This window comes from Nyctibius grandis, chromosome 3 (genome assembly GCF_013368605.1).
Source record: "Nyctibius grandis isolate bNycGra1 chromosome 3, bNycGra1.pri, whole genome shotgun sequence".
Classification (NCBI taxonomy): domain Eukaryota; kingdom Metazoa; phylum Chordata; class Aves; order Nyctibiiformes; family Nyctibiidae; genus Nyctibius; species Nyctibius grandis.
The window spans coordinates 5,729,818-5,756,825 of NC_090660.1; the positions used below are offsets into that span (position 1 = coordinate 5,729,818).

Genomic DNA, 27,008 nt, shown 5'->3' on the forward strand with positions numbered 1-27,008 from the left:
AGTGCTTGGTATTTTACAACATTAATCCAGTAGTTATTTCTTTGCAACAAATACAGCCACAGAAATAATTCTGTATAAATCCACTGTCTAACTAATTTAAAACTCTGCGTACTCTAAGTTAGTTTTGTGCTGATCTCTTATTACCGGTTGAGGTAATGAAAATAAAAATCTGACTCAACTAAATAGATTTTGTTCAAGACGACTTAATTTGCGGTGTTACAACATGGAAAGGTCAACAAAAATTGATCTGAAGTTTTATCAGAAGCATTAATAATTTAATTGCAAATAGTAGTCTGCAGGGCCTAATTTGCCATTCTGATGTTTCAGAAGAAACTACATTTACATGTAAATTATATTCATATAATTATTTCTGTAGGTGCAAGTGGTTCATTTAGAACAAACAGAGACATATTATGTCTCATCACACAACATCAATCAACATTTGGAAAATCTATTTTTGTTTGGCTTCATCAGAGTTGCTGTTATGCAAATAAAACCAAAATGTATAGAAAAAGATATTCCGTTTACCTTTCTAAAGGTCATCTTAAACAGTCTGTTAATAAAATACAAATATGTATCATGATATACAAAAAAAATTCAAAATTTCTCACACTGATTTGAACTACGTCTATACAAGGGACACTGGCATCACAGTTTAATTCAAGATTAATTCTGCTTGAGTCTAAAGAGTTCTTTTAACGAAAATGCTAGAACAAGTAAGAACCACATTCAGATAGCCTAAATTCCAGGATGCTCTTTCCTACTGGCTCAGCACATCACACAGACCCCTCTCCATCATTATTCAGAGGTACCTTACTACGTCCATTGTATAAGTGAAGAGTGAAAACGCATGTTGAATCTGGGTCACCCAAACATGGCCACAAACATTTCTGTAGCATATCAACAAATCCAGAAACAAGCACCCTTAAACTGAAGCAATGCTTTGTAATTCTACATCCTTGGATAAAAACCCAAGTACTACTCTCTTGCCCATTATTATGACACTCAGTACAATAACCCATCAATTTTCAACAAGCAGCCAACTACTGTTCAAATAAAGCAACACTGTTATTAGCTGTCATTTGATGAACCAACAAAAAGGTTGGAACTATACTTACAGGTCTGAAAATGTGAATATCTTGAGTCCTAGACACTAAGTGAGAACTTTTCGCGATGCAAGTTGCTGTCTCCAGTTTATCTCCTGTTAACATCCATATCTGCAAAATAATGTAAAAGTTTACTCCATTGGACATTAACGTGTCTGTCCTCCAAATGTAAAGGACATCTCTCTCCAACCTTTTTCTGGTACCTTTTGGGATTAGATTACCAGAGAAAATATATCGATATGTGCATTTTTAACTAAAATTAATGAGCAGTTTTTACTGCAATAACATACAAAGCAGAAAAGAACTGTCTTTACTTCAGGCAGCTCCATTCCCCTTCCCTTCTCACAAGGGCCAATGTATCAATTTACATGAAGACAAGGTGAAACTCTGGGGAAACCCACTGGCATAGCTGAACAGCAGGGAAAGCATTAAAGCCTTTTCCTGTGGGTCTGATACTACCTTGATCAAAAGAGCGAGGACGCAGACAACTACAAGACAGATAACATTTGTCAGCAAATGATGTGACACAACAGTCTGTGACCCTACTGAGAATCTATCAGAAAGCAGCAGCCAAGCAATGAGACAGCATATCCTGGAGGAAGAGCTACAGTCCCAACGCTCCAAAGAGATCCTGCCCACTGACCACGCAGAACTGGGATGAAGGCATTAAAGTTTAAGGAATAAGGTCGAGGATCCATCTGTTCTTAAAGTGAGACAGCTCTCTCTCCCTCAGCCCCTTAACACCATGAAAGTTGAAGGCCATCTGGATGAAATACTATTAGCCCTAGACCAAACGGAACAGACCACACAGGAATAATGACTTAAGCTGCAGGAGTTATTACTGGATAGTTACTAAGTTAACAGTTGCAATTTTATTAAACTGTAAGCCTCTGTCTCCCTCTTTTCCTGTACATCTCAGGTAAGATCCTTTTCATTAGTGTCCATATGGGTCAACAAATGGACAAGAGACTCATGTTTTCTCACCAGTAACAGAGTAATCTGTAATATTATGACCTATCTATAGCTACTATTGTGTTTCCAGCCTACTATAATGTTGGTTGCAATTAAAGCCAGAACAGTTTTAATGGTCTGAAATCCTGTAACTAATCATTAAAAAAAAAAATTGTCACACTGTTCTATACCCATTTGTAGCAGGATGTACCTAACAGTCAGAAGTGACCACATACAGAAGAAATATCAAGAACAAACGAGAAAATACTATACATGAAGTACTAATATATAAGTGCTTTGCACTAGTCACACCGTACTAAAAAGAAATTTGATGTAATCATAAGGTTTTAATCCACGCATATATTTTCCTACTTGTGCACACCACTGCATTACCAGCTAATTCACCTGAAAGCCTTCGGGGAACAGGGATTAATTAAAAAGAGAATAACAAAATAGTAGACATGAGAAGGGGCCTCTGGAGATTATCTAGTCCAACTACTCTGCTCAAAGCAGGGTCAACTACAGCAGGCTGCTCAGGACCACGTCAAGACAGTTTTGAACATCTCCAAGGATGGAGAACTCCACAAACTCTCTGTGAGACTTGCTCCAGTGTTTGAACACACTCGCAGTAAACAAATTTCTTCTTATTTTCAAGTGGAACTTCCTTTATTTCAGTTTGCATCCATTACTTCTTGTGCTTTCACTGGGCACCACCAAAAAGAGCCTGGCTCTGTCCTCTTTGCACCCTCTCTTCAGGTATTTATAGACATTAATAAGATCCTCCTGAGCCTGCAGAACTTCACCCTCTCATAACTACTGTGGGTGGCCAAGGCTGTCCCCTCAACCAACTTTCACATCCCTGACCAATTCCTCCTTGTTTGTTAGTATGAGGACTACTAAAGCATCTCTCCTTGTTGACTCCTCAGTCACCTGTGTCAGGAAATTATTGTCATTGCACTGCAAAATTCTCCTGGTTTGCTTGTGCCCTCCTGTGTTACTGTTCCAGCAGATATTGAGGTGGTTCAAGTCCAGCACAAGCACCAGCATGTGCAAATGTGAGGCTTCTTCCAGTTGTCTGAAGAAGACCTCTTCTACTACTTCTTGATCAGGCAGTCTGTAGCAGACATTCACCATAATGTCATCCACATTGGTTTGCCCACTAATTCTAACCCACAAATTCTCAACTGGCTCATCATTTGTCCCAAGGCAGAGCTCCACGCATTCCTGTTCCTCTCACATAAAGGGAGATTTCCCATGCTTGCTGCAAAGCAAAATAACTTACCCTCCTTCTCAGGCTAAAAACCCCCATTGTATCTGATTCAATTTAACCAATGAGAAGTCAACACACCTTTTCTGTGCAGAGTTTGACACTTTGCTTCAAGCAAAACGTATACAATCTCGCCCACTCCCCTCAGATATTGCTCATATCTTTACTTCAAACCCTCTCTCAAATAAATGTATTACTTCTAAATGTGCAATCAATAGCTGTCTAGCATAGCCTGGCTATGAACAAAACACAGCACAAACTCTTGTGCGAAGCTTTTGACACTGTCCCTTTAACATGACTTGAATAAACTCCAAGGGCAGTTCTGAATTCTAGTTCAAACAATTCACCTTTTGATCTTTGCTGAGACTTCTCATGAGTGCCAAGCCTGAAAACATTGCTATCATATGAATCTTGTGTCCAACTCATTTAGTGTCAGCTAGGACAGTTTACTGTAGACAGTCAGGGGATAAATGGATGGGAGTCACATACATTTATCCATTGGTAGTTTTCCTACAGAAGTAAGCTTAAGATCAATGAAACCTGTGGTGGACAAGGGAACTTTGCACACAATGTCTTTTTTGTTTTGGCTAGCTCATGCCTAGAATGTGCTTACGACTTGGCATATTTCTTACTTTGAATGAACATGAATATAGAAAAATATAATTCATGTCTTGTTAAAAAAAATTAATAAATGATAACCTGTTATGTCAGCAGTATGCATTTAGTACCTTTATTCCAGCATTTCTTAGCATCTCTAGAGTTGGTCTAACATCTGCTTGCAGCTGATCTTCGACTCCAGTGAGACACAGCAATTCCATTTCTCGCTCCAAACTCTCTACAACAGCAGCAACCTTCAGGTGTCTATCATGTATGCTTAACTTTGCTTGGTTATATCGACTCTGCACAAACACAAAACCATGTAGAGTTTTCTATGACTCACAAAAGTATACATTCAGTCTACCAATCAGTTATAATAGGGATTCATTAGGCTAAATGTTTGTCTTTAAATATCTTTAATGAAGAACACGATTAAAAGAGTGAGTTTTACCTTATACCCAACGTTATACATGTTTTTTCTGGCAAATCACCTCAAGAGAATGCCTTCTGAAGAACTATTAAGAATTAGGCATCACAGCATCTAAGCAGGAGCTGCCCTTATCTTTGAGAACAAGTAGATTTTTTAGGTCATGCTGAAGCTACACAATTAACATTATGGTAGCTTCTGGGAAAACACTGTCCAGTCATATAATAAAGCAAAACAGTATCCTACATACAACTGCAGAACAATCACTAATGAGTGACAAAATCTCTAATAGATTGGGTGCCATACCTGAACTATCAATATTTTAAATATGAATAAGCTTTTTTGCCACCTTAATAGAATAAAAAAGAGGAATGTTCCCCTTGAAGTAACTAAATATGGTGAAGCACAAGATCACTCTGTCCTTTCATACCTCAAAATCTTGATACTGCTCTTCAGTCAGTGATTTTTTGGCAACAACCAGCGTACGCAGTCCTTCTCGTGCCATATTACCACACTAAATGGACCAAAACACAGAATAATTATGCAAATATTCAACTGTATGTACAAGTTTTATACTATATGCTATCACATGATATCTGTACCGTAACTTTTGATGTTTCTTTAGATTCTTAGATTATTTTGGAGAAGCCACAAACAGAATAAGAAGCAATTATACTTCAGGTTCCCCTAGATGAAGTGGTATGCTATTGGTAAGCCAATTAGATTTCCTCTCCTAGCTTAAAGAAAATCTCTTTTAGGTTGAAGCTTTAAAATAAATTAAATAACAGAGCTACATTTTCTTTTTCCACTGAATGCACCTCTTATCAGAAAAATATCTACACATTAAAAACAGCCACGGAATAGCACGTCTTAATGAAAAACAAGGCTGTCCAGTGCAAAACACTTATTGATTTGACCTCATAAAGCTAAATAAATTAAACAAGTATTTTACAATTAATTGTGCATCATTATCGCCAAAAGTAATTTTTATGACACTTTGCTAGGTCTTGAGGGAATTTAATTTATTCATGTCCCTGAATAAATCAAACTGCCCCGCAGCAGATATTGATTCATATTGCCAATACCATTATGAACATACACGGTGTAATCATTGTATTAACATATTGTCTCTATGTAGGGTCAAAATAAGATGATTGCTGGCACCTACCAGAGCCACACAGTGAAAAATATTAATCAGTTTTGAAATTCAGTCGCTAGCTATTTTATATTAAGTTTAATAAACGTGGCAAAAAACTATTTCATTGTGGCTGCAACCCTTATTAAACTCGGTAATTCATAATCATAACTCACTGTAGAATTTGATAAAACAAGGGCATTTCAGGATAAATAGGTTTATAGCAGAATACTTCTCAGATGTAATTAGGTTTTATGTGAAAGGTCAGTCAATGAAAAACAAATTTCCTTGTTTTAAGCAGGAACGTGTTCTGCTGTGACTACAGCTTTGCTTTTTCCTGTGGGTTATTCAAGAATTGGAAATAATTCTAAGCCCTTAAAATCCATTCAGGATATATATATAACTGAACTTCAAAAACCCATTACTGCATTGACTCAGGTTCTCCTTTAAACCTATTCCAATAAGATCTGATATTCTGTTTTTGCAAAATTTTAATTTTTATAAATTTTAATTTTGTTTCTTACCTCTTCTTCTAACCAATCATTGTACTGTACAATTGTGGACATTGCAACATCTGCACCCTTCATGTAAAATGTAATTTCTCCTGAAGATTCATCCTAAAAGAATTTACAAAAGAAACAGAAGGGGGAAAAAAAAAAAATCTGTTTGTACAGTCAAAGCAATTATCTGCCAATAACCTAATTGTCTTTTGAAGTAGTCAACGGAATATCATTTATAAAAGATGAAGTACCTTGCCAAGAGGTGGGTAAGTTTATTACTTGATGTTACTACTTCCAAAGACATCTCTGATTCCATTGATGATGCATATTCCCCACTTTCTCATACAAGACGAACAGTTCTAACTGAAGTCAATGTAACAGATTCTCAGCATCCCTAAACTGCCTGTCTAAATTTTAAAATATCACTGTTATGCCCTATTTTTTTTTCTTTGGTGGCATACACTATCTAACCCACAAGAGCAAGTTTGCTTTCTATCTTTGTAACACCTAAGTAATTAAAAATTTACAAAAAACTCAGTGTAAATGCTTGTTACAGATGTTTTAATGATGAAACATTAATTGCATATTCAGAGAATTCATACGCAAATATAATCCAAATCAGGAATTTCTGAGGTATGGTCTGTCGCAGAAGGAATGGATTAGTCTGATGTGCAAGCTGCTTTGAATATCTCTGAACATGTCACTGTTAAACAGGCTCTTAGTGCCAACCTCACCTAATGAAATACAGACTTGCCAAGGTCTCTCCAGGCCTGAGCATGCACATATTCTGCCTGAAGTATCCTTGGCCTAAGGCTGATGGCATGCCTGGCTTGTCATCATGGGCAAATAAAACATGGGATGAGTTTGACACCTATTTAACTGGGACTTGGCACTGATCTAACCATCTAACAATGTTGTCTGAAGCTGTCCTGTTACAGTGTCTGATTTTAGGTAGGGAGAAGGTAGAAGTATGTAGCGTGGACGGCTTAATATTTGCAGAGGTTTAAATGTTCCTTTTAGCGTGGTGTTGTGGCTTCCTTTCAACTGAGGTTTTAATGATCATTGCTACGCTCCCAACTGGGCATCTAGGAGACAACTAAGCACGTATCTCGTAAATCTTAGACCCTGTGGGTTATGCTGTGTATGTACACCAGTTCAGATATCAACATTGGGTCTAGAAAAGCAGCAGCACTAGTAGTATAGAAAGATGCTAACTACTATTCTAAGAAATTTCAGCCATTAATTTATCCCTTGAAGAGGCAACACATTTTGAAAGAAACAAATGGAAAATTAAAAACAAAGGCTTAAAGGCAACTTGCAGCATCAGAAGCTAAGCGTGAAGTAGTGAAATTAACACGTTCCCTTGTAAGAGGAGAGTTTGTCCTTTACAGAGCTCTCTGCAACATCAGGTTAGCCTGATTTTTCTACAATTGCTTGCCTAGTATTTCATGCGTGCCTGTGTCAAAGGTATACTTTCCATTTGAAAAACTTGTGAAATCCATTCCCTGAAGGATCAAGTTTCTAATATATTTTATAAAAATGAACAGCCAGTAAAAACATTTTTTGAGAAATAAAAATCACCATCCAGAACATCCCCAGAATTACCCTAACTATGATCCCCATGCGCTTGCTCTCAGAAGTGAAGGGAAAGATCTGCAGAATATAGTAGGTCAGAATGTGGCCACCAGGGGTCTTCAGCTGCATTGAGGTCAAATCTCTGTTAACCAGGGTGAGCCCCACACTCTCTGTCCACTGCACCAGAGCTACCTAAAGACAGAAAAAAAGGAAAAACCAGACATGTTTCAGTGTGAAAGGTCTATTATACTGGTATATAAATTAGGCTAAAGCCAAACAACTGTTGCTAGGGTAAAAGTCTAAACTCTTCCAAGAATCTAGGAAAAAAAATGTGAATAGCAGCAGACAGAGTACAAAATCTTAATACATCAAATGAGTATTTTCCTTCAGAAAGCTTACAAAATTTCTTATGAATAACACAAAAACTTATTTGAACTTATTTCTGCAAATGCGTTATTTAGAATATACTGTTCAGAAACAAGTTCTAAGAAAAAAAACAGATACATATTCAACAATACTTAAAGGACATCCAGTAGAAATTATGCAAAACAAGAACACAATTTCTGTACCAACCACACCACTATGTAAGTAAAAGATTTTGGGAGTATTTCCATCTGAAACATTTTACTAGCTCTACAATTAGATGCAAGTTCAGACACTGTAATATGTAGTAAATAGATAAACAAAGGATCTTATTTTTAGCTATCTTTTGAGTTCTTACCATATCAAATGAGATGGAAACCAAGCTTACAATACTGCATCTCACAAATACGCTTGTGAAAGTCCCTTTTGCAAACCCAGAAATGCTGCATTACACAATAATCACTATTAGCTACCACTACACAGCATCTTAAATGCATGCGTTAGAGATTAGCTTTCTTTTCAAAATTTTGCTGCTTTAAAGTGCATGACATCTAGCTTCTACTTTCTTCTATGTTATGCTTTAAATAATGCACTAGATATTTTTCTATTACCACCACCGTGTGGTTTAATCCTTCAAAAAATTACTACTTTAGGAAAACTGCTTTACTGTTAGTTTATATACAAGCCATATTCCATATCTGAATGGGAAGTTTCTGATTAAAAAAAAAATTCTCCTCCTCAATTCTGTTTTTATTTTTCCAAATGATAATCATTATTGAAAACTAGATTTTTAAATGACTAGAAAGGTAATTATAATGAAGTTCACATGATTTTTATGGAACCTGCCTCTGCTACTAATCTCAGGTAAGATGAGAAAAATAAAAATCAAGCAGCTGATAAAAGACATGCTAGTAGTAAAATCCCGAGATAAGTTCCAACAGCCATGATGACTAATGCTCACTAAGAATTTCACCCAAAGCAAGCAAATCACTGTAGTTTCTATGAAAATGTAAAATTGGAAAAAAAAAATTGTGTGAACCCTAAGAAACCCCTAGTAGTGCCATCTCTGTAGGCATAACGAAATGAAAATACAGCGAGATGCAGTTACAGAAGAGAAAAGAACACGCTTTGAAAAACACCATTTTAAAATCTCGAAAATCACAGGAAGTCTTTTTAGACATTTTTCTTCTTCGATAAAAGTACCATATAAGCTGTAAATGATCCAATACTCCCAAGGTTAATTTTCAATTTTCACAGTGAAAGGTTACTATTACATTCTGACCTGTAAATTGCATCTTTCTACTAATACCCTATCATCTCATTTGTGTCCCTTTGCAGCTAGGATTTAAGTGTTCTATATTTGGTGACTCACATCTGTTTATTATTTCGTTTATGCTTGGCTTCACCTACCATTTGAATTAGCATTTTGCAGCAAAGTCATTTTGGATTCTTATACCTGGCCTATACAAAACTGCATATATTTTTTTTTCTTTTAAATTGATCAGTGCAAATACCACAGCAGAAATAGTCAATAAGGCTCAAGAGTCAAACAGATGCCTAAAAGACAACTGAACAAACTTGAGAGCAAGACATTAAGTCTGATTCTTGCCATTCAGAATGAATCAGAGCAGCTAGACCTTAACAGCATCCAGAACAACACAGGCAGACCTTAGCATTAAATATCTAAAGCTTTTAGAATGCACAAATTAAAAAAATGTATTTCACAAATGGCACAAAAATCTAAATTATACATCTTAAAAAATAAATATATACTGAATGGCTGGCTATACAGAGTTCAGAAAAAGGATTCTTAAATAAATCTCTCTTCTTGAGGTTTCCCCTCTACAAGTATATTCTCTTCTCTTCAATACATTTCTGAAACCTTACATTAAAGTGGTCTTGAAATCTAGTGTGCGTACATCAAGAACCCCTACAATGTCAAGTAAATGCACAGCTGTGGATTCTACAGAGCTCGACATATTGGATGGAGTCAGATAAAGCAATCAAAGGCTGGACAAGCACAAAAGTCTTCGCTGGTGATGCTACCATTTTGCTTTAAAAAAAAATCCATTCTAATTATAATATTTATTTGCTGATAACCATTAATTTCCTAACACACACAGATGAAATGTGTCAAGTTTTCTGAATCCAGGTTAGAGACTTATTTGAATATTTTGTGGATCTTGTCTGGCTTATCACCAAGCTTCCCTTCTACGAAGCTGGCTGCCTGGGAGACAGAAGTACATTGGTAGATACACGGCCCTCCAACTACTGAGACACAGGTGTGCACCTGAACCCACTAACTGTGTAGTGTTCCCAGGACAGGTAACGTAGCTGGAGTCAAAGTTAGTTTCTGTGGTTTCTAACTGGCTAGCCGTCTTCCTCTTCAGCAGCAACCCAAGGGGTAAAGACAGTTATCCATCTCTCGCATGACAAGGTCAAAGTAGCAACTTCCAAATTAAAAATTAAGGTAGCAAATACTTGTATTATGAAACAGAAATGCAACAGATCTGACAAAAGCTACTGAGAAACACCTCTTGTTTAGTGTTTCTTACCCAAAATCTTTCAGATGTTTCTATTTACCACGTGCCCACTGTTGAGCTCTGGTCACCTCTGTCAGCAGTGTCTCTCCACTAGAGGCTACCTGACCCTTAGACCTTCCATAGTTCACAGCCCCAAATATCAAACTCTTCAATTACCACAGCACAGATTTCCATTCAAAGTGAAATTCAGAGACTTCATAAGGAAACTCTCTCAACTCAAGCAGTAACTGTGCGACCCACAACGTAACCTACAGCAGTACCAGCTCAGGAGGTGGAAGCAGCTTCTCTGAGCAGGACAGTGTGTCTTGCTCAGTTGCTTGAGGAACGTGTGCGTCTCAAGAGGGGCACGAAGAGGGGAAGCTTCCGAAGCACTGTTGTTACAGACCATGGCAGCCCTGCATACTAATTCCATGTTTTGGGGACATAATCATCCCATTCATTTAGAAATGTTCATTTGCAGAACTAAATCAAAACAAGCAGCTTATAAATATCTCAGGTATTTTCTGGAAAGTTCCATAAAGTACACAAGGTTGTTAAGTCTCAATGATGCAGTTATCTATTTTATCAGTCATAAAACTTAAGCCTACTAGAGATGGGAAAATGAATAGTTAAGGTCTTCATAAATCCCATATCAAGCACAGAAAAAAAAAAAACCAAAACCATTATTCCTGTTGTGGATTTAGAACTGCGTATTTAATTAGAACAGTAGACTGACTTTAACCTAAAATAAATACTAATGAACAATTTTTAAAAACTTTAGAAAACATGTAAACTGATAGGCCACAAAAACCTTGGTATATTTAATTTTCTTGTAAACCAATTGCATTCTAAATGATTTTTTTTCAACTATGGTGCCAACTTTTTTTTTTAAAGAAAAAAATCTCTTCTACAGTAAGTTCTATTAGCCAATGACTCCCATTAAATAACCCCAATGAAAATAATTATGTGGCAGAAAATGCTACAAATATCTAAGCACACCAGTCAATAATCAAAATTAAGGCCGACATGTAAGATGAAACACTGTCCATAGAAGGCATTTAAAGGAACAGCCATACCTTTATTTACTTTCAACTCTGAGGATGAAAGAGTTAAGGACCTCCCTGCCCTATCAAATAACAGGAGTTTGCTTCTCTCTGGCGTGGTGTTAGATGGCTTTAGGCCATTTAATCAGCATGTACAGGACTGCTCCTTACATCGCCCAACTCAAAGCCCATCTCTGAATTCTCCTGACCTTTCCCTGTGAGGGTGAGTAACTTACACAAGGAAGGGCACTCTCATTCCCTCTCAGATTAACATCTTTCTTAGCTTCCTCTGGACCAACAGGAAATATCACTTATCACCCAGCTGTCTTACTAATTTTCAGTTTGGGGAATTGCAACACTGAGTCCCTTTGTTCTGTGGAAAATGTAACTACCTCCAGTTACTTGTCATCTTGGGAGTATGACAGCATGAAGAAGTCCCAGACAAAGAAAACCTGAGATGGTCACTTGAAAAAATGACACTTGCCTTGCCTTTGGGCACATAGGGTTATAAATCCACAAGGTGAGATATTTGAAGCACCCTGCTGAATCCTGAAGACCTTCAGTTACTGGATCAATCCTAAAAGGCTGTTACTGCTTGGCAGAATACCAAAAAAATGCCCTAAGGCTGTTCTTGCTTGCTTTCGATACTACATCAATCAGGACTGGAACATACAAACCATCATACTGCTACCACTCCCTTTGAATTCTGGGCTGTTTGGAACTTAGCTTAGGTTCTTAGGAACCTAATCCACTCATTTTGTTTTTTATAATAAAGTATTTTGAGAGAGAAAGCAGAAGTGGAAAAAAAACCCCAAAAAACAACAACCCACTCCACCCTCAGCTTGACTAAACTGTAACAGAGATTGGATACTTACTTGACAAAACACAATCTTTTATCAAACAAGACAGAATAGCAATGTGTTTCTATGAAAAAATATTCAAAACCCCATTTAGATTGAAACTGTCAAGGCCCTGAGCACACCCTCCTTCCTAGGAGTTTAACCAGCTGCATTCAAAGCCAGCTCACTATTAAGAGCTGTGACGAAGAAACAGCTCAAAGAAGCCTCCATGGAGGCTGCCCTCCCCCTTTCACTTGGCTCTCACGCTTGGTCCTGTGAAAGCTACGTTGCAGTCACATTGCAGGTATGCCCACACTTGGCCACGTACCCTGCCGACCTGGCCCTGACAGGCAGACATGATCTCCTGGCTTTGGATCTGCCTCAGCAGACATGATCTCCTGGCTTTGGACCTGTCTCACTGCCATGAACTTTCCTTGCTATCACCAGACTCTGGCTAATGCTGGTTACTGTCTTGGGACCTGATCCTGACCTAATGATGACTTCTTGGCGTGAATTCACATGTGCCTCATCACCACAGACCTGTACAACAATCTATACTCTTGACTATCTCTGGTTTCCATCATGGTACATGCTCTTTACACCTTGCTTGTATACTGTGGGGCTGTATACCTCATCACTGAAGCCACTGACTCCAACAGCCTGGCTATCATGCTCAGCTCCTGGCTTCCCTTTCCTTGCAGGCTAGCCTGCCATCGCTGCTCTCTAGCAGAAATATCTAACTGCTCAATATTTATAAAGTGTTGCTCAAAACAGTTTATGACCAACTGGTCTTAACACTGCCTCTTCTCCACCCCATCCAGCAGTTTGGGAGTTCCCCCACAGCTGTGCTGACAGTTTTTCTGGAGCCATGCTATGCACCTAACCACTTAAACTGAAAAATCACCCTTATAAACAAAGGCTTAGAAGGCTTTGGCATATATGAAGGAGCAATTTGTAGGGTGAGAAAGAAGGACTAGGGATGGAAATTTTGTAAGCTAGTTTTGCTGCTTAGAAGAATTCTCATGTAACCAACCTTTGTTTACTTCAGAGTATTTAAGAGCATCTTCACTTCATACAAGAGGATGTACTTTCAAAATCAGGCTGCCATGTAAGGTATACAGAGGTATGTGTAGTATTTCAAAGTTAATGCTATTGGTCTGGAAACAAGGAAGAAGCAGTGAGATTTCTTTTTCCCCACTGCCTCAGTATTCCCAACAGTTTCTGTTTGGATTGTTCAACAACTCGCATATGTTTCCAATTAGTACTGGTTTGTTTATATTTATAAACAATGATTTGATAACTAACATTTGCAGTCCATCACTTTTCATTGAGAAACTTCATAATTAGAATAAAATTATTAACTTAAAAATACAGCGTGATCATGTGAAAAAACTGCCGATCAATATTCAAGACAAGCCATGGAGTAGTTATTCTTTGTGGGTCTCGAAGGTCATGAAAGTGATGGTTTTATGCTACTGAGTGATTTGCTTTTCACAATACATTGACAAAACAACACAATTAGTCTTGCTTCAATAAGCACACACAATAAAATGAATTAAACAATACAACATGTCTCATACATTACAGCTTCACTTTTGTAAACACAAAAGCTGCCTCACTAAGGGCATATCATTTCCTTGTCTGTTTTTAAATGATTGGCTTTGTATCCTTGTAATTAATTTTAGCAACTCTCTTGTCTCTGGACAGAACCGTTGGAATTAAATAACTGACCACACTTTAAGGTAGTATTTAAGTATTCAAAATCCTGAAATTAGAAATGCTTGAGAATATAACACTGCAGGACAAAGCATAACCAATAAATAGCTGGTTTATGAGAGTAAGCAGTCATTAAAAATCGTGACTGATCAATCTTTTCTGACCAAGGGGAGCAAAGGTCTTCAAAGGCTCCTGTTCATAGCATGCCCCTGAATTGCTTGGGTCTGTGACCTCTGAACTCCATTGCTTTACCTACTTAGCTTATATCCTTTTATGATTGTTCATTACATTAAGGTAGCTGGCTTTCTACAGATGAGCTGAACCCACACCTATGATGGTCAAGCAGCAGCCGTTTTCATTTTTTTCAGCGAGTTCTCAGTGAATGTTTATTGTTTGCTATGCTACAGCTGTAGAGGACAAGTGACAGACAAATGAAACTTTCCACTCTTTCAGAGAAAATGAAATATTGATCACTTATCATAAGAAACAAAGAGCCTGGCATAAGTAGGGTTCACATTATGAATACAAAATCAGTTACTTATCTCAGGTTACTCTAACAATAGATAAATACATCTTTTATGATGAATGTACCTACTTCTAAATGTGCATACCTTGTTATGGTTATATTTTATCTGTATATGGATGCACACATACACACACAGATGTGAAGAATTTCAAATGAATTCCTCAAGTCAATTCATTAGGCGTACAGTGTGTCAACGTATTACTAAACTGCTGCTTATACTTCCTACATGGAAAAATAGTTTATACTTAAACATCGTTCTCTGCTCTTTATGTGCTATGGTGATATCATGCAATATTATATAATGCAAGACAACTGTGCAAATAAGATCTTCTTTCAAAAGACTGCAATCAAGCCAGATCCACAAACAAAATCTAAGAGAACAGAGTTGTAATGTTGAGAAAGTACAATGCATAAAACTGGTTAAGTCTATTAAATGATAATGTTGCTTATTAACCAAATATGTTGTGATAGGTCAGTGCTGAGGTTAAACAGAAAACATCAGTTGAACCATTTCCCTAAATAAAGCTCCAGGGTGCAATATTCAAAGCACTTTATTCAATAAAAAATGCTTTTAAAATGGTACTTTGGTGATTGGGAAACATTGGCATCATCCGTCAACCTAACTGCAGGAAAGTTCAATAAGCTAAATAATGAACCATTTACATTATTTTCCTTAGGCTCCAGTGATTTGCAAACACCGCATCAATAGAACTCTTTAAAAAATTATGATAAAGACCTGCTAGTCTTTCAACTCTTAGGCTTTTTGCTGTCAGGCTGCAATTTTTATGCTGTTTAAATGTTTTTTTGTAGCTTCTCTTTTTATAAGACTGCATTTAGCATCAATTTCTCATTATATTAAAGCATATTTGTTCAATATGATAATTTTACTAGTGTTTCAAGCATTATCTTTGAGAAACAAAAAAGAAATTTAATGCTGTCTATTCTAAAACGTAAGTTTTTCATTTCACTGTCATATAGCTTGAATGGATGAGTCGAGATTATTAAAAAAGAAAATCATTATTAAAAGGATACCTGTGCTTTCTCTTCCCTGAAGCACTAACAGTTTCTTTGCTGCTCATTTCCTCTTCCACTTCCCTTTCCACCCTGAGTCCCAGATCTGTTGTATTAGTGCTTTATCAGCTTTCCTTTCCTCTTTCCAAGGTCAGATTCCCTACTGTCTTCCCAAGGCACCACTTGCATAAATCTCAAGTCTTACAGCTGTTTCCTTCAGCAAATATGGGATGAGAATTGCTCTTTATGGTAATATTTTCAGGTTCCAAACAACCAAATGAAGATACAAAAGCCCACAGGGAGAGAAGAGCAAGTGGAAGAAAAAAAGTCACATATTCTCTCTCAATTGCACGTCTCTTCACCCGATTTAGTTAATACTTCTGGCTGTTAAAGCAGAATGTTTACTTAATCCATAGCCTTCATCATATCTTCAGAGGTAGATACTTGCTCGTGCAGTCTTTCATTATATTTAGTAATACCTCACAGGTTCATTACACTGACCTATTTACCAAATATGAATATATGTGCATATGAAAATTTGTACACGTGCATAATACAAGTCAAAGAGTATACAACTACACTAACAAACTATATTTACAGTGTAACTCTGGCATAAACTTCCAGCATTCTCAATTCATAATGCAGATCAACCCACACTATATAACTCCAATATTAAGGATTACTGATTTTAGCCAAAGAGCAGCATCTCAAGTCCTGCCTAGAGTTTATTTTTAAAAATGTTCTGACTGCCACTTTTAATCACTGAGAACCAGCCCCTTTATGTTCTACAGTACTTTGACAAGTATGAACTGTGTTTATAGCATCTGAAAGGTATGTAATGCCTGCTAGTTCAGTACTACATGAAGACAGACTTAATTTTATTTCTTGCATTCCTAAAAATACTTGTTACAGACTTGTTACTTTTGGCAATTACAGCCTGCAGTTTCAATTGCTAAAGTTTTGTTAGTATTACACATGATGATGTATTAGACACGTAAACCAAATATATACCAAGAATAACAGGCTACGCTGTGGTAAGACGAGGTTTGTGGAAGAAACGTTATCTTGTATTAGATCAACTTGTATAGCTAAAAAAAGCACACAGGCTTTCACATACACACTCCCTTCTTAACATCTTACAGCCTTGTTTTGATTATGACTAAGCTATCGTGGCTACATCACCAACAGTACATCCCAGCTTCAGACACTGCTAGAATTTCTTTAAAACAAAGACACCCCTCAACCAGCTGACTTTGAGGCAAACCAACCTCGAAACTTTATAAAGTGAACGGGCTATAATAATTTTTTATGTTTACTTCGCAGTATCTTGAAACTTGAGCATTGCCTCTCTTCTCATATCTTTTTAGACTGAATTTTAGGCAATCAATTTAGGCCCCAAAACAGGATTATTCAGAACAATAACTCAAATCCATCGAAAGCAGTGGGATTTGCTTAAAATTTGGATTTCAATGGAAGTAAAATGCATTTTTCTATTGAAATGGGGTCTTAAATTTGTGCTACACTTGATGCAATTTTGACTGAACCCTGAAGATCATGAAGCTGCCTAGGGTTTGAGGCTCAAAAGCTTTTCTACAGGAGTGTTTGAGGTTTGGGTTTTTTTTTCTTGTTCAGAATCTACACATTCCACTAACTGGTAGTGTCTCTAGCTAACGTACCTGGTTGTCCACCACTCAAAGCAGTTTCATGTTCCCTTTTGCACATATAAGCGATGATTCATACATGGATTAATGTTTTGAGAATACACCTAATAACTTCAATCGCAATACTCAACACAGTATTGATCCCAAAGCACTCACTTCACAGACCTTTTAGTCAAATAATTGAAAATGCTTTTATGTAACAAAGAAACACCAGCTCTTTCCTGCAGCTGTAGAGGAAATAAAACCAGATTACTGCTAATATTTAAGAAACCCCAGCCCAAAACACTCTTCTTTCACAGTTCTGCTCTTTTTAACTTAGCTTATCCTGTTCTTTATGAGATATTAATTTTTTCACCCTTGCATACGAACCTCATCGGGGCTGGAAGCCTGGTAAGTTCTATTTTCATCGCTGAAGTCCTGATCCACCTCTGCATATTCTGTTTCTCCAGACACACCAGCCCGGGACTCATATACTGGGGTCACATTGTGGCACAGTGCAATGGCCTTCACTGCTTCATGTATCCGACTGCTGACACTCTTGCGGACTTTGGGTGCAGACGACTGAGGTTTCCTAGATGGTGTTGAACTCGTACTGTTTCCACTATTCTGAGAGTGCACCTTTAAGACCCAACGCAATGATCAGTAAAACAAAGTTCAATAACGGAAACAAAACATGAATATTAATATATATATCCGATTGTTCCCTTTACAAAGGTTGATAAATGATAAGGATAGTAACCATTTATTTATTTTATATAACCTACTGTTAAACTCATTCCATCTGTGATTCATAAAAACCCTCATCTACTTTTCTGTAGAACTGACACATAACTGTGGGTTTATCACCTTGCATTTGTAGTCAGATTTCAGTAACAGAACCTGCAGAGAATTGAAACACATGAAAAAACAAGTATGCAGTAAAAGGGGCGAATAGGCTGAGTGGATTCTGCAGGAAACCCTACTTCCTCACTTCAGAATTTACCTTTTTCAGTGATCTGTCACAATAGTCCTTTAATGTCCTTTACATTTTATGAATTTAAGCCAGCAATCAGTTGGATGAGTTAAGAAACACCAAAACAAAACTGCAAGGGTGGTGCTTTGCTGTTCTTCTTTAGCCTCTTTGTCACCTGTGTACATTCAGAGGTTGGAAAGTCCAATGCCATTAAATTGAAAAAAAGCTTTTCTTTTAAATCTTCACCTATATCTCTGTATTTTAAAGACCACCACATTGGTATGGAACAAAAGACCAATAGCAAGTATCGTTGTTAAGTATAAATATTACGAGTCATTAAAATATAAATATTGCTGAATTAGTGTATAACCTGCACAATTTCTATATTATTTGTGAACTAATGCAGTTTGTATGCTTTTGTTGCAGGCTGAAATTTGTTTGTCCTTACATGAATGTAATAAACTAATAAAATAATCATGCAAAATAGTAGTTTGACACATATTTGAACATCACATAACCACTAAACTAGGACTATTTTAAGTTATCCTTCAGAAATGCTCAAGCACATGATTGAATTCATCTTTTAAGTACTATATGTTTATAATTCGTTGAATATAACTAAGTTTGGAGTTTCTTGTGGGTTTTTTTTTGTTTGTTTGTTTCATTTTGTGGTTGTTTTTTTTTGTTTGTTTTTTGTTTTTTTTTTTTTTTAAAGTCAGCACATCAAATATATCAGCAGTCCTACCAAAGGCTCTTCTGTTCACTCCAGGGTAACTCAGAAAACCTCTTCAGAAACCAGGCTTTTTTCCTCCTGACTGCAATCTGCTGAACCGTGAACATTCTGCCCATCAAATTACAGTGTTGTCTAATAAAGGGTTTAACTTTCTGCTCATCTGGCACTGCTTTTCAGCTACTGCTTTAAACCTCTGCATTTGCATTCTGCTAACATTGATGCCATTACAGCCGCAAATAAATTAAGCTGATTTACTCCTCCTGAATTATGTTATGTTTATTGATGCTTGTATAATTTAATTTCACACAAATTCCATTAAAGATTATGCCCTCTATCACAAAATGCTTCCAGTGGGGAAATATAATCAGGTTATAATAGATTTGTGTGTTACATTAAGATGACAATAGTCTAGTAGGTCCACTGTAATAATAAAACAGAACACAAACAAGGGATAAAATCAATGTCACACAAGAACCACTGCCTAGCTAACTGGCAGCTTCTGTTATCAAAGATTAAATAAAAACCTCACCATACTTTTTCAGACTGAAACGATTGTTTAATAGTCGCTTGTTTTGTTATCGTGACTCCTTCATTTTTCTGTTTTAAAGAGTTGCTACCAACACACGCATAATTAAAGCATTATTTAAACATCAAGTAGTGTTTTATACAGCTGAATAAAAAGGAAGTTCCAAGAAAATTCTTTTCATCACCTACCAACAGCAAACCTAGATTTGGGAAATCTTTTCCCACAATTGACAAAAAAAAGCTTCCCTCACATTTCTTACTTCTTTCAAAAATTTCAGTGCCAAATATGTTACAGTTATTAAAAACTTAATTAACCATGGGTACCACTCATTAAATTTCACAGCAAACTAGTAAAAGCTTTAAGCAAATAATAATTCCAGGAATAATGCAATTAACTGCAAAATATGAAAGCAGTGTTAATGAATATGCCTCCTCTAGAAGACGACTCGTGCTTAGTCATCAAACTCAGTCAGATCTATGTGTGCCAGCTCAAGACTGTCAGTTAATGTTATTTATTGCTACAGTTGTTACTGTGAATACCTAAAGCAATCCATTATAACAAAACTATGTGATTTTTACAAACATAAACTACTTTCAGTAACCCATTCTGAACCAAATTTGGACTGCTGATTTTTAGGTAAAAGAGCTCCATATCTCATTTCCAAGGCATAGCGTTGCATCTCAGTTACTATTCATGGCTATACCTACTAAGAATTAAGCTGAAACAGATTTATCCAAAGAAAAGGCATTCAAGAAGAGGATTTGTTGATCTGCTTAGATGGGAAATAATACAGAAACTGAAGCTGCAGACTGAAAACTTATAACATACATTGCTTATTCACTGCTTTCCCTCCTGCCTCTTCCCAAAAGCTATGTAATATTAACTGAGTCAGCGTGGTGTCAAACAGCTACTTTTTAATTTTTATTTTAAGCAAATGAGAAGGAAGCCATAGTTCAAAACACAGCACAACTAAAGATTCAAATCAATTGTTGATCCTACAATCCTTTTACAAGAGAAAATGAGGACACAGATAAGGAGGTCAGTCTACAAACTTAACTGGGTCAGCCAGTCATGTCTGTGCATCCAAGTTAAGTATGGAAAAGAACTTTTATATAAAGTTTTATCATCATACTGTACACAATATATGGAAATATTAGTTAGCCTATCATTTATTTCCTCATCTGTCAATTTTTTTCTTTTTCATTTCAAAGAATAGAAATAAAAAATAAAGTAAAAAATCCTTCCTAACCTCAGAGCGGAATGAGGTGCTTAGAAAGGTTTGCAGAAAGCACCCAAATAGTTTACATACATGGGAGATGCAAGTGATGCTTGCAGAATTCCACCTTCTTCCTTCATCCCACAATGGACCCACAGACATCAGGGAGCCACAATCCTCTTGTATGCTTTCCAGACAAAGCACACTACATATCACAGGAACACTTTGCTGTCAACCAATACGGAGTTTTCCATTTTCTCCCCCATCAGTTTTATGCTGTTTGAAATCATAGCGATTTTTTTAAGAACACTTTTTAGATATGCCTTTACATATTTTGACAACAATTTTTTACTTTTTGGTTATACCAATTAATGTGGCTTTTCGATGTCTATTCTTGATGAATATCTTCAAAGATATAATTACTATTTGTCTTGTTCTGGACACTTACTTGTAATTTGTAGTCTCAGTAATGAATAGCTTACTCTTAGATGATTTGGCAGGAGAAAGACTGCACTGCACAGACAGCTTAACACAGATTTCTGCTAGTGGGGCACAGAAAAGTAAACTCCTTTAAGAGGGCATTACACGGAACTTCAGAATCAGGAGAGAACTATGTGCTGTCTCACATTTTTCCCTTTCATCATATCTATTAAGAAATACCTATAAATGAAGGGACTTTCACGGCACCTCGAATTTCTAGACATAATCCGTAACATCATCACTTCAATGCTGTTAAAAAAAAAATCTCAATATTAAAGGTAAATAATTTATTAAATGAGATACCTGTGAATAAGAGTTTATAATATGACTCTGAATTTCATCCATTGTGTCTGTTCCATAGGACACAGTACCTAGGTGGAGGCGCTTAAATATCATCTCATTCTGCGTAAGTGTTCCTGTAATAAAGAAGAAGTATATCACAACACAGCAAAAAATACCATGAGAAGGTCACAAAAAAACCCCAACAAACTCTTTTGGAAAGAAGGAATGAATCATGAGTTAGCATCAGTTTAGTTAATTAAAAGGAATGTTTGCGGAGAAAGATCAGGGTTAGTCATACTGGAAGAAATCATTGGTTCCACCTTCAAACTGATTCTGCCAACACAAATACACAAGCTCAAAAAAGATAAAAACTTTTCTCTTCATATGAAAGAGAGAAAATGCAGTATCTGGATGGATCTGACTCTCAAAAGCCAATATAAGACTTTGCACCATGTATCAGAAAAGGTAAAGCAAAAAAAAAAAACCACCAAACCCCCCAAACTCATACAGATATCCTGCACTTGGTGTAGGAAGGCAGACACCCTGGCAAACCGGCACGTTCAATGTTATCTGAGTAAGTTGTTAAGACCTAAAATCACTTCCCAATTTGACAGATTTAGCCTCCAACCGGAATAAGCCAGAATGAACGAAATCAGTGTTTTCAGAGCTCACTTCTCATTTGTAAGAAACTACAGGGTGTCAGTCACAGCCTGACACTTTGTGTCCACCTCTGCCAACTAGTCACATCCTCTGGTTTGGAAAAGCTCTAATTGAGGGGTGGGGGCTTCAGCCTTCCATGATGGGGCACATCAAGCAAAAAGAGGTCACTACTGCCTAGCTTCCCATGGTCAGCTCACAGACATTATTTTCCTAACAGCCATTCCTAAAACTTCTTTGTTCTATAGTTGCTCAGCCAAAGTTAAATTAATATAGTATAAAGCTATTCTTATATTTAACCACACATTTTTGGGTCATTAAAATACATAAATCCGATGATAAAAAAATAAATGCAACATGGTACCGAAAGTGATATTCTTGAAGCTTCTACAGTATTTTTAATATGGAGGATATGATAATTATCTATAAATAAAAATTGCAGAATAAAGTATTTCATATTAATTTTATTTATCTAGACTATTTTTATATCATGTCTTTGTCCCAGTATGCCTAAATACACAGTAAGCCACAGGAAGAGAGAAGACTAAAAACATGACATATGCTATAATTAGTATCTGGAAAACAGAACTGTTTGGACAGTTAGCACCCAGTTTATGCATTTAATGGGGCTAGAACCATTAGTGATCTTCAAAGTCTCGGTAAGGCTGTAAAAGTCTCATGTCCTTCTCAGTTATACTTGAGATGTCTACCATTCCTACTGCCTGGTAATAGCTGAAGTAACACTTCATCTCAATTGTTGTACTATTATACTGTACTATCAAACTTTGTCTTCCTGTACTACCAGCACTAGATGATCATTCCAAATTCCTCTCCCATTAAAAAAATGACACTTATATTTGCTTTTCCTTACATGTTGCTGAGGATTTTTTTTTCTATAGTCATGTTATGTGAATTTTAAAAAATATTTAAAATAAGGTTTATGTGAAATGCATAAATTCTCCACAAAATATGCATAACATTATCAAAAATTCACATGAGAAGTAGAATATTCCCAAGGTTGGAAAACAGCCCAGGAAGACAAAGTTCCTGATCTCCAGAATTAGCAAGTCAGAAATTTTTGGTTACTTTTATACAATGGCTAAGAAGATTATTTTGTTTTTACAGTAATCATATAAAACCATGATAAATTACTTATTCTGCCTTTGGAAGCTGTACTCTTATTGAGACCTTTTGTTAAATTTGTGGATTAAATTTTTTATTTATAGATAAAAAAATCCGATCTCCAGTTCGCACATGAGAAACATTAAAGTTTTCATTAATAGACATGAGAGATTAAAATCTCAATTTCTAAAAAACAAAACAAAACTAAAACCCACCCACTTCATTCAATAATGTTTATTGCAAGAAATTTCCAAGTAAATCTGCATCACCTTCCTTACTTTCCAGGCATGGTAACATCTTCTCACTCTGCTTAGCTTTGCCAAGCGTTTGAATTAAAACAAACACTCCCTAGGAGCTGTGAAACTAAATGCTACTCAAAACTTGAGACAGCAGGCAACTGTCAAACCCGCTTCCCACTAGTTCTGTAATTGCTGCTTGGGAAAACTGAGCAGGAAACAAAATTAGCCCTATGATTATTATACGGAAAGATTATTTCTTCTGACATCATTAAATCAGTCCAACTTCAAATCATGCTTGGTGAGGAAAAGGTAGATAGGTGGAAAATTTGTGTGTTCCGCCTCCACCCCCCTGCTTCTCAGCAAGCAGAGAAGAAAAGCTTCTGAGCAGAAAATATGGATTTTCCTATCTTGCAACCATCAGGAGCCATGGAAGGAGGTTTAGGAAAAATGGGTGAGGAAAAAGAATTAACTTGTAAAGACACAGAAATAAACATTCCGGCAATCCTTATTCAATACTTGCATCTTATACATCACGTACACAATCCTTTTTATCAGCTACAGTAATAGGAAACATCTATGACATACGAACAGAGGCTGCAAAAACACCTGTACCTGCTACACAAAACTGTAATTAAAAAAATAGAAAAACAAGGAAAGAAAAGAAACTACGACAGCTTGCTCATGCTTCTTAAGACTAGTATAAGGCTTTCAACAATAGTCACAATAAACCTGACGTGTTATTAGACAAACATGGAGAGCTGCATTTATGAAAGTGCTCCCAAAAATTTCTGCAAAAAAGAAAACAAAATACACCTTTTTCATTCATCCACATGGAAGTTAATTTGCACACATAGTAAAATTTAAGAATTTACTTCTAAATTCTTCTAATGAATTAAACACCAAAATTGGACAGAAACATTCCCAACAACTTGTTCCAAGTATTACACAGTGCCAGTCACATCATAACTTTAGCAGCAGTTCTGTCTTAAATTTTAGTCCTTTAGTTGAAGACTAGTACACCTTGACAAAACAGCACATCTTTTACTTTATGCCCCAAAATGCAAGCCCTTCAAATATCTAGAGGTACATTTTCTAATATAGCCCATTTTAGGAATGAAAAACAACCCAAAACTGAGCTCTCTAGTTGGCTCAAGGTGATAAGCACTAAAGAACAGTGGAAAAGCTTTCTATTTTTAATAATGCTTTTTCAAGACCTACTTACCAATTCCAAGCTTTCAAGACATTGCTAATATGAAGAGTTATTAGATAAAAAAAACTTATTTTAGAAAAGCTTCCAGAAATTATGCTAGTCTATATGTGATCTACTAATACTACTATACAAAAGTTAGTATACAATTGCTGAAGAAAAAATGAGTATGTTCTTTAATGAAACCAAGAGCTTTTTTTTTTTTTTTCTCCTTTGGCCTACAATTGTATCATTAAACACAGAGTAAAGCAGGCAAAGAGGAAATTAATTTCTAAGGAAAAAGTCCTGAAGGCATCATTCCCTGGGTGGCAACAGATGTGATTCACAACAGAGCAGTAGAGGGTTTTTTTTTATTTTGTTTTTGAGAAGCAGATGCAGATCTTTCTGATCCTATATTACTAGATGGTAATTTGGACCAATACCAACAATCTAAAAAGGCCAAAACAGAAAAGCAAGAAAATATGTACAGCATAAGAATTAACAACTTTGTGAGAAACTGAGAGGGTGAGTAACTGTTCATAAAATGAGTACTTTGTTTGAGTTATTTGCTTAAACAGATAAAAAGTCAGTGTAAGTGTTAACATTTCTATGGAAACTTTAAGGGAGATTGGGCCCAACACTTAATAATTAGACTGTTGGCAACAATCTGGAGATGCAGATTCTTTCTATGAACTCTGGGAAAAAATATAACCTGGTATAGAATCTAAAAAGAAAATGAAAAACCTCATGGTAAACACATACATAGAATATATCTGCTCACTTAGTTGCTCCACTTATGAACAGGCCATAAACATAACTACCACAAAACCTCAAACCAAACAAACCCCAGTACAACCCATTAAGAATGAGGGCAAAGACAAAGACAGCTGAGATATGTTTATTCTCTCCTGGGCAGAAGATAACAGTAGAGGTAACAGTTAACACAGTTATGAATAGCAGTAGCTATTTCTTCTGCACCTTCTGCCTCCCACAAGAATGATAGCAACATCTAAGAGCAACGTCCATATTCATTGGACATACCATGTATTTTCAGTCTATGGGAGTCCAACAGAAGCCACAAAGTAAAGATTCCTTTGACTGATCTACTCTGAGTGCATGTCTGGAAGCTTCCTGTAGGATCTCTCCATCAAAACTTTCCATTCCTAGTCTGCTCTACTCACCCTGCAACCTTAGTGGTATTAAAATCGGAGAGGCAGAGGAAGTGTAAGGGCCATAGCATGAATATATATCCATCAAAGTGAAGTGAGGAGAAGTTATTCCATCAGCATTTTTTTTTAATTACTCTTTCTCTGTGGTAACGTATGTTGAACAGATAGGCTCAATTAAAGTATCCCTTAAAAGATTAATTTTCAGAAACAATTACTGAAATTCACTATTTTAATACTACATTACATTAGGCACATTTAACGAAAAAGCCCATATACACCACCCTCTAACACAAGGCTTTCCCAGAAAATCAAGAATCCCATTGCTTTATGCATCTGTTCAACTATTATATCTGTTAAGTATCTCATTTGGTCCAAACACCCGCTAAAATGTTAATTACAGAACTCAAATACAAGCGCATGCATTAGTAAATAACTACGCTTGGAAGACTGCACGCGTTTGTTTTAGCTGAATACTCTGGTAGTTGTCAGGAACAGCAGAAGGTTTGCCATCCCACAAAAATGTTCAGTTAAATATCACCAAATATCTTTATTTCTCTTTCACGATTAGAATCTTTTTGTACCCTGGAGAGGATGAGATATAATGCTTAGCTGCCCTTGGAAAATGCTGGAAACCGCTCCCCCCTGTAACTGCACCGCTCCCTCCGCCTCCCCCCCCGCCACCATAACTGATGACGCCTTTCTGTCAAACTTATACGTGATTCAAGTCCAAACAACATGGCATTTTGGGTAATGGATGCTATAATTAAAATGTGAGTCCTAAAAAACCTGTTGTTTTAGTGGGTGTTTTTAGTAATGGCTTTGTTCTACACGAAGATAAAAACTCCCTAACAAAGGAATTAATGTATTGCTTTAATAGGCTGCACCCTGAGTTAAGTTTTAAAATTTATGAGTTCTCTGCAGCATTGTTCTTTAAACAATGGCATTGTCAAATGCAACCAGTGAGAAGATTAAAGTTCTCCCAGCAGATTAAGTACAAATTATCTGTCCTCCTGTTTCAGCATCATTTGTTCATTTATCACATAACGTCTAGTATTTCTGGTCAGTGTCAATATGCTCTGCATCCTTGCAGTTAACAGATGTCTTCTCTTGTCGAATGAATTACTTTATGTTTCACGCACTGGTGGCCGCAGATGTGTCACTATAGCAACATCATTAATTTCAGATCTTACCGGAAACATGCACTCCA

The 27,008-nt window shown here is 36.5% G+C and overlaps 1 protein-coding gene across 4 annotated transcripts in view; it reads right to left on the minus strand.

Annotated features, from left to right (window-relative positions):
* Positions 1-27,008, minus strand: part of ATP9B (ATPase phospholipid transporting 9B (putative)) — a 172,366-nt gene that overhangs the window by 13,949 nt on the left and 131,409 nt on the right. For all 4 annotated transcript variants that reach the window (XR_011047779.1, XM_068395815.1, XM_068395816.1 and 1 more), the window contains exons 14-20: positions 21,450-21,562; positions 17,609-17,857; positions 7,589-7,750; positions 6,008-6,100; positions 4,779-4,862; positions 4,053-4,223; positions 1,119-1,217 (exon numbers count right to left, since the gene is read on the minus strand). Coding sequence is in view for 3 of the 4 variants with exons in the window: in XM_068395815.1 (XP_068251916.1) it covers positions 1,119-1,217; positions 4,053-4,223; positions 4,779-4,862; positions 6,008-6,100; positions 7,589-7,750; positions 17,609-17,857; positions 21,450-21,562 (971 nt within the window). In the remaining variant the exon portion in view is untranslated. The remainder of the gene's footprint in view (positions 1-1,118; positions 1,218-4,052; positions 4,224-4,778; positions 4,863-6,007; positions 6,101-7,588; positions 7,751-17,608; positions 17,858-21,449; positions 21,563-27,008) is intronic.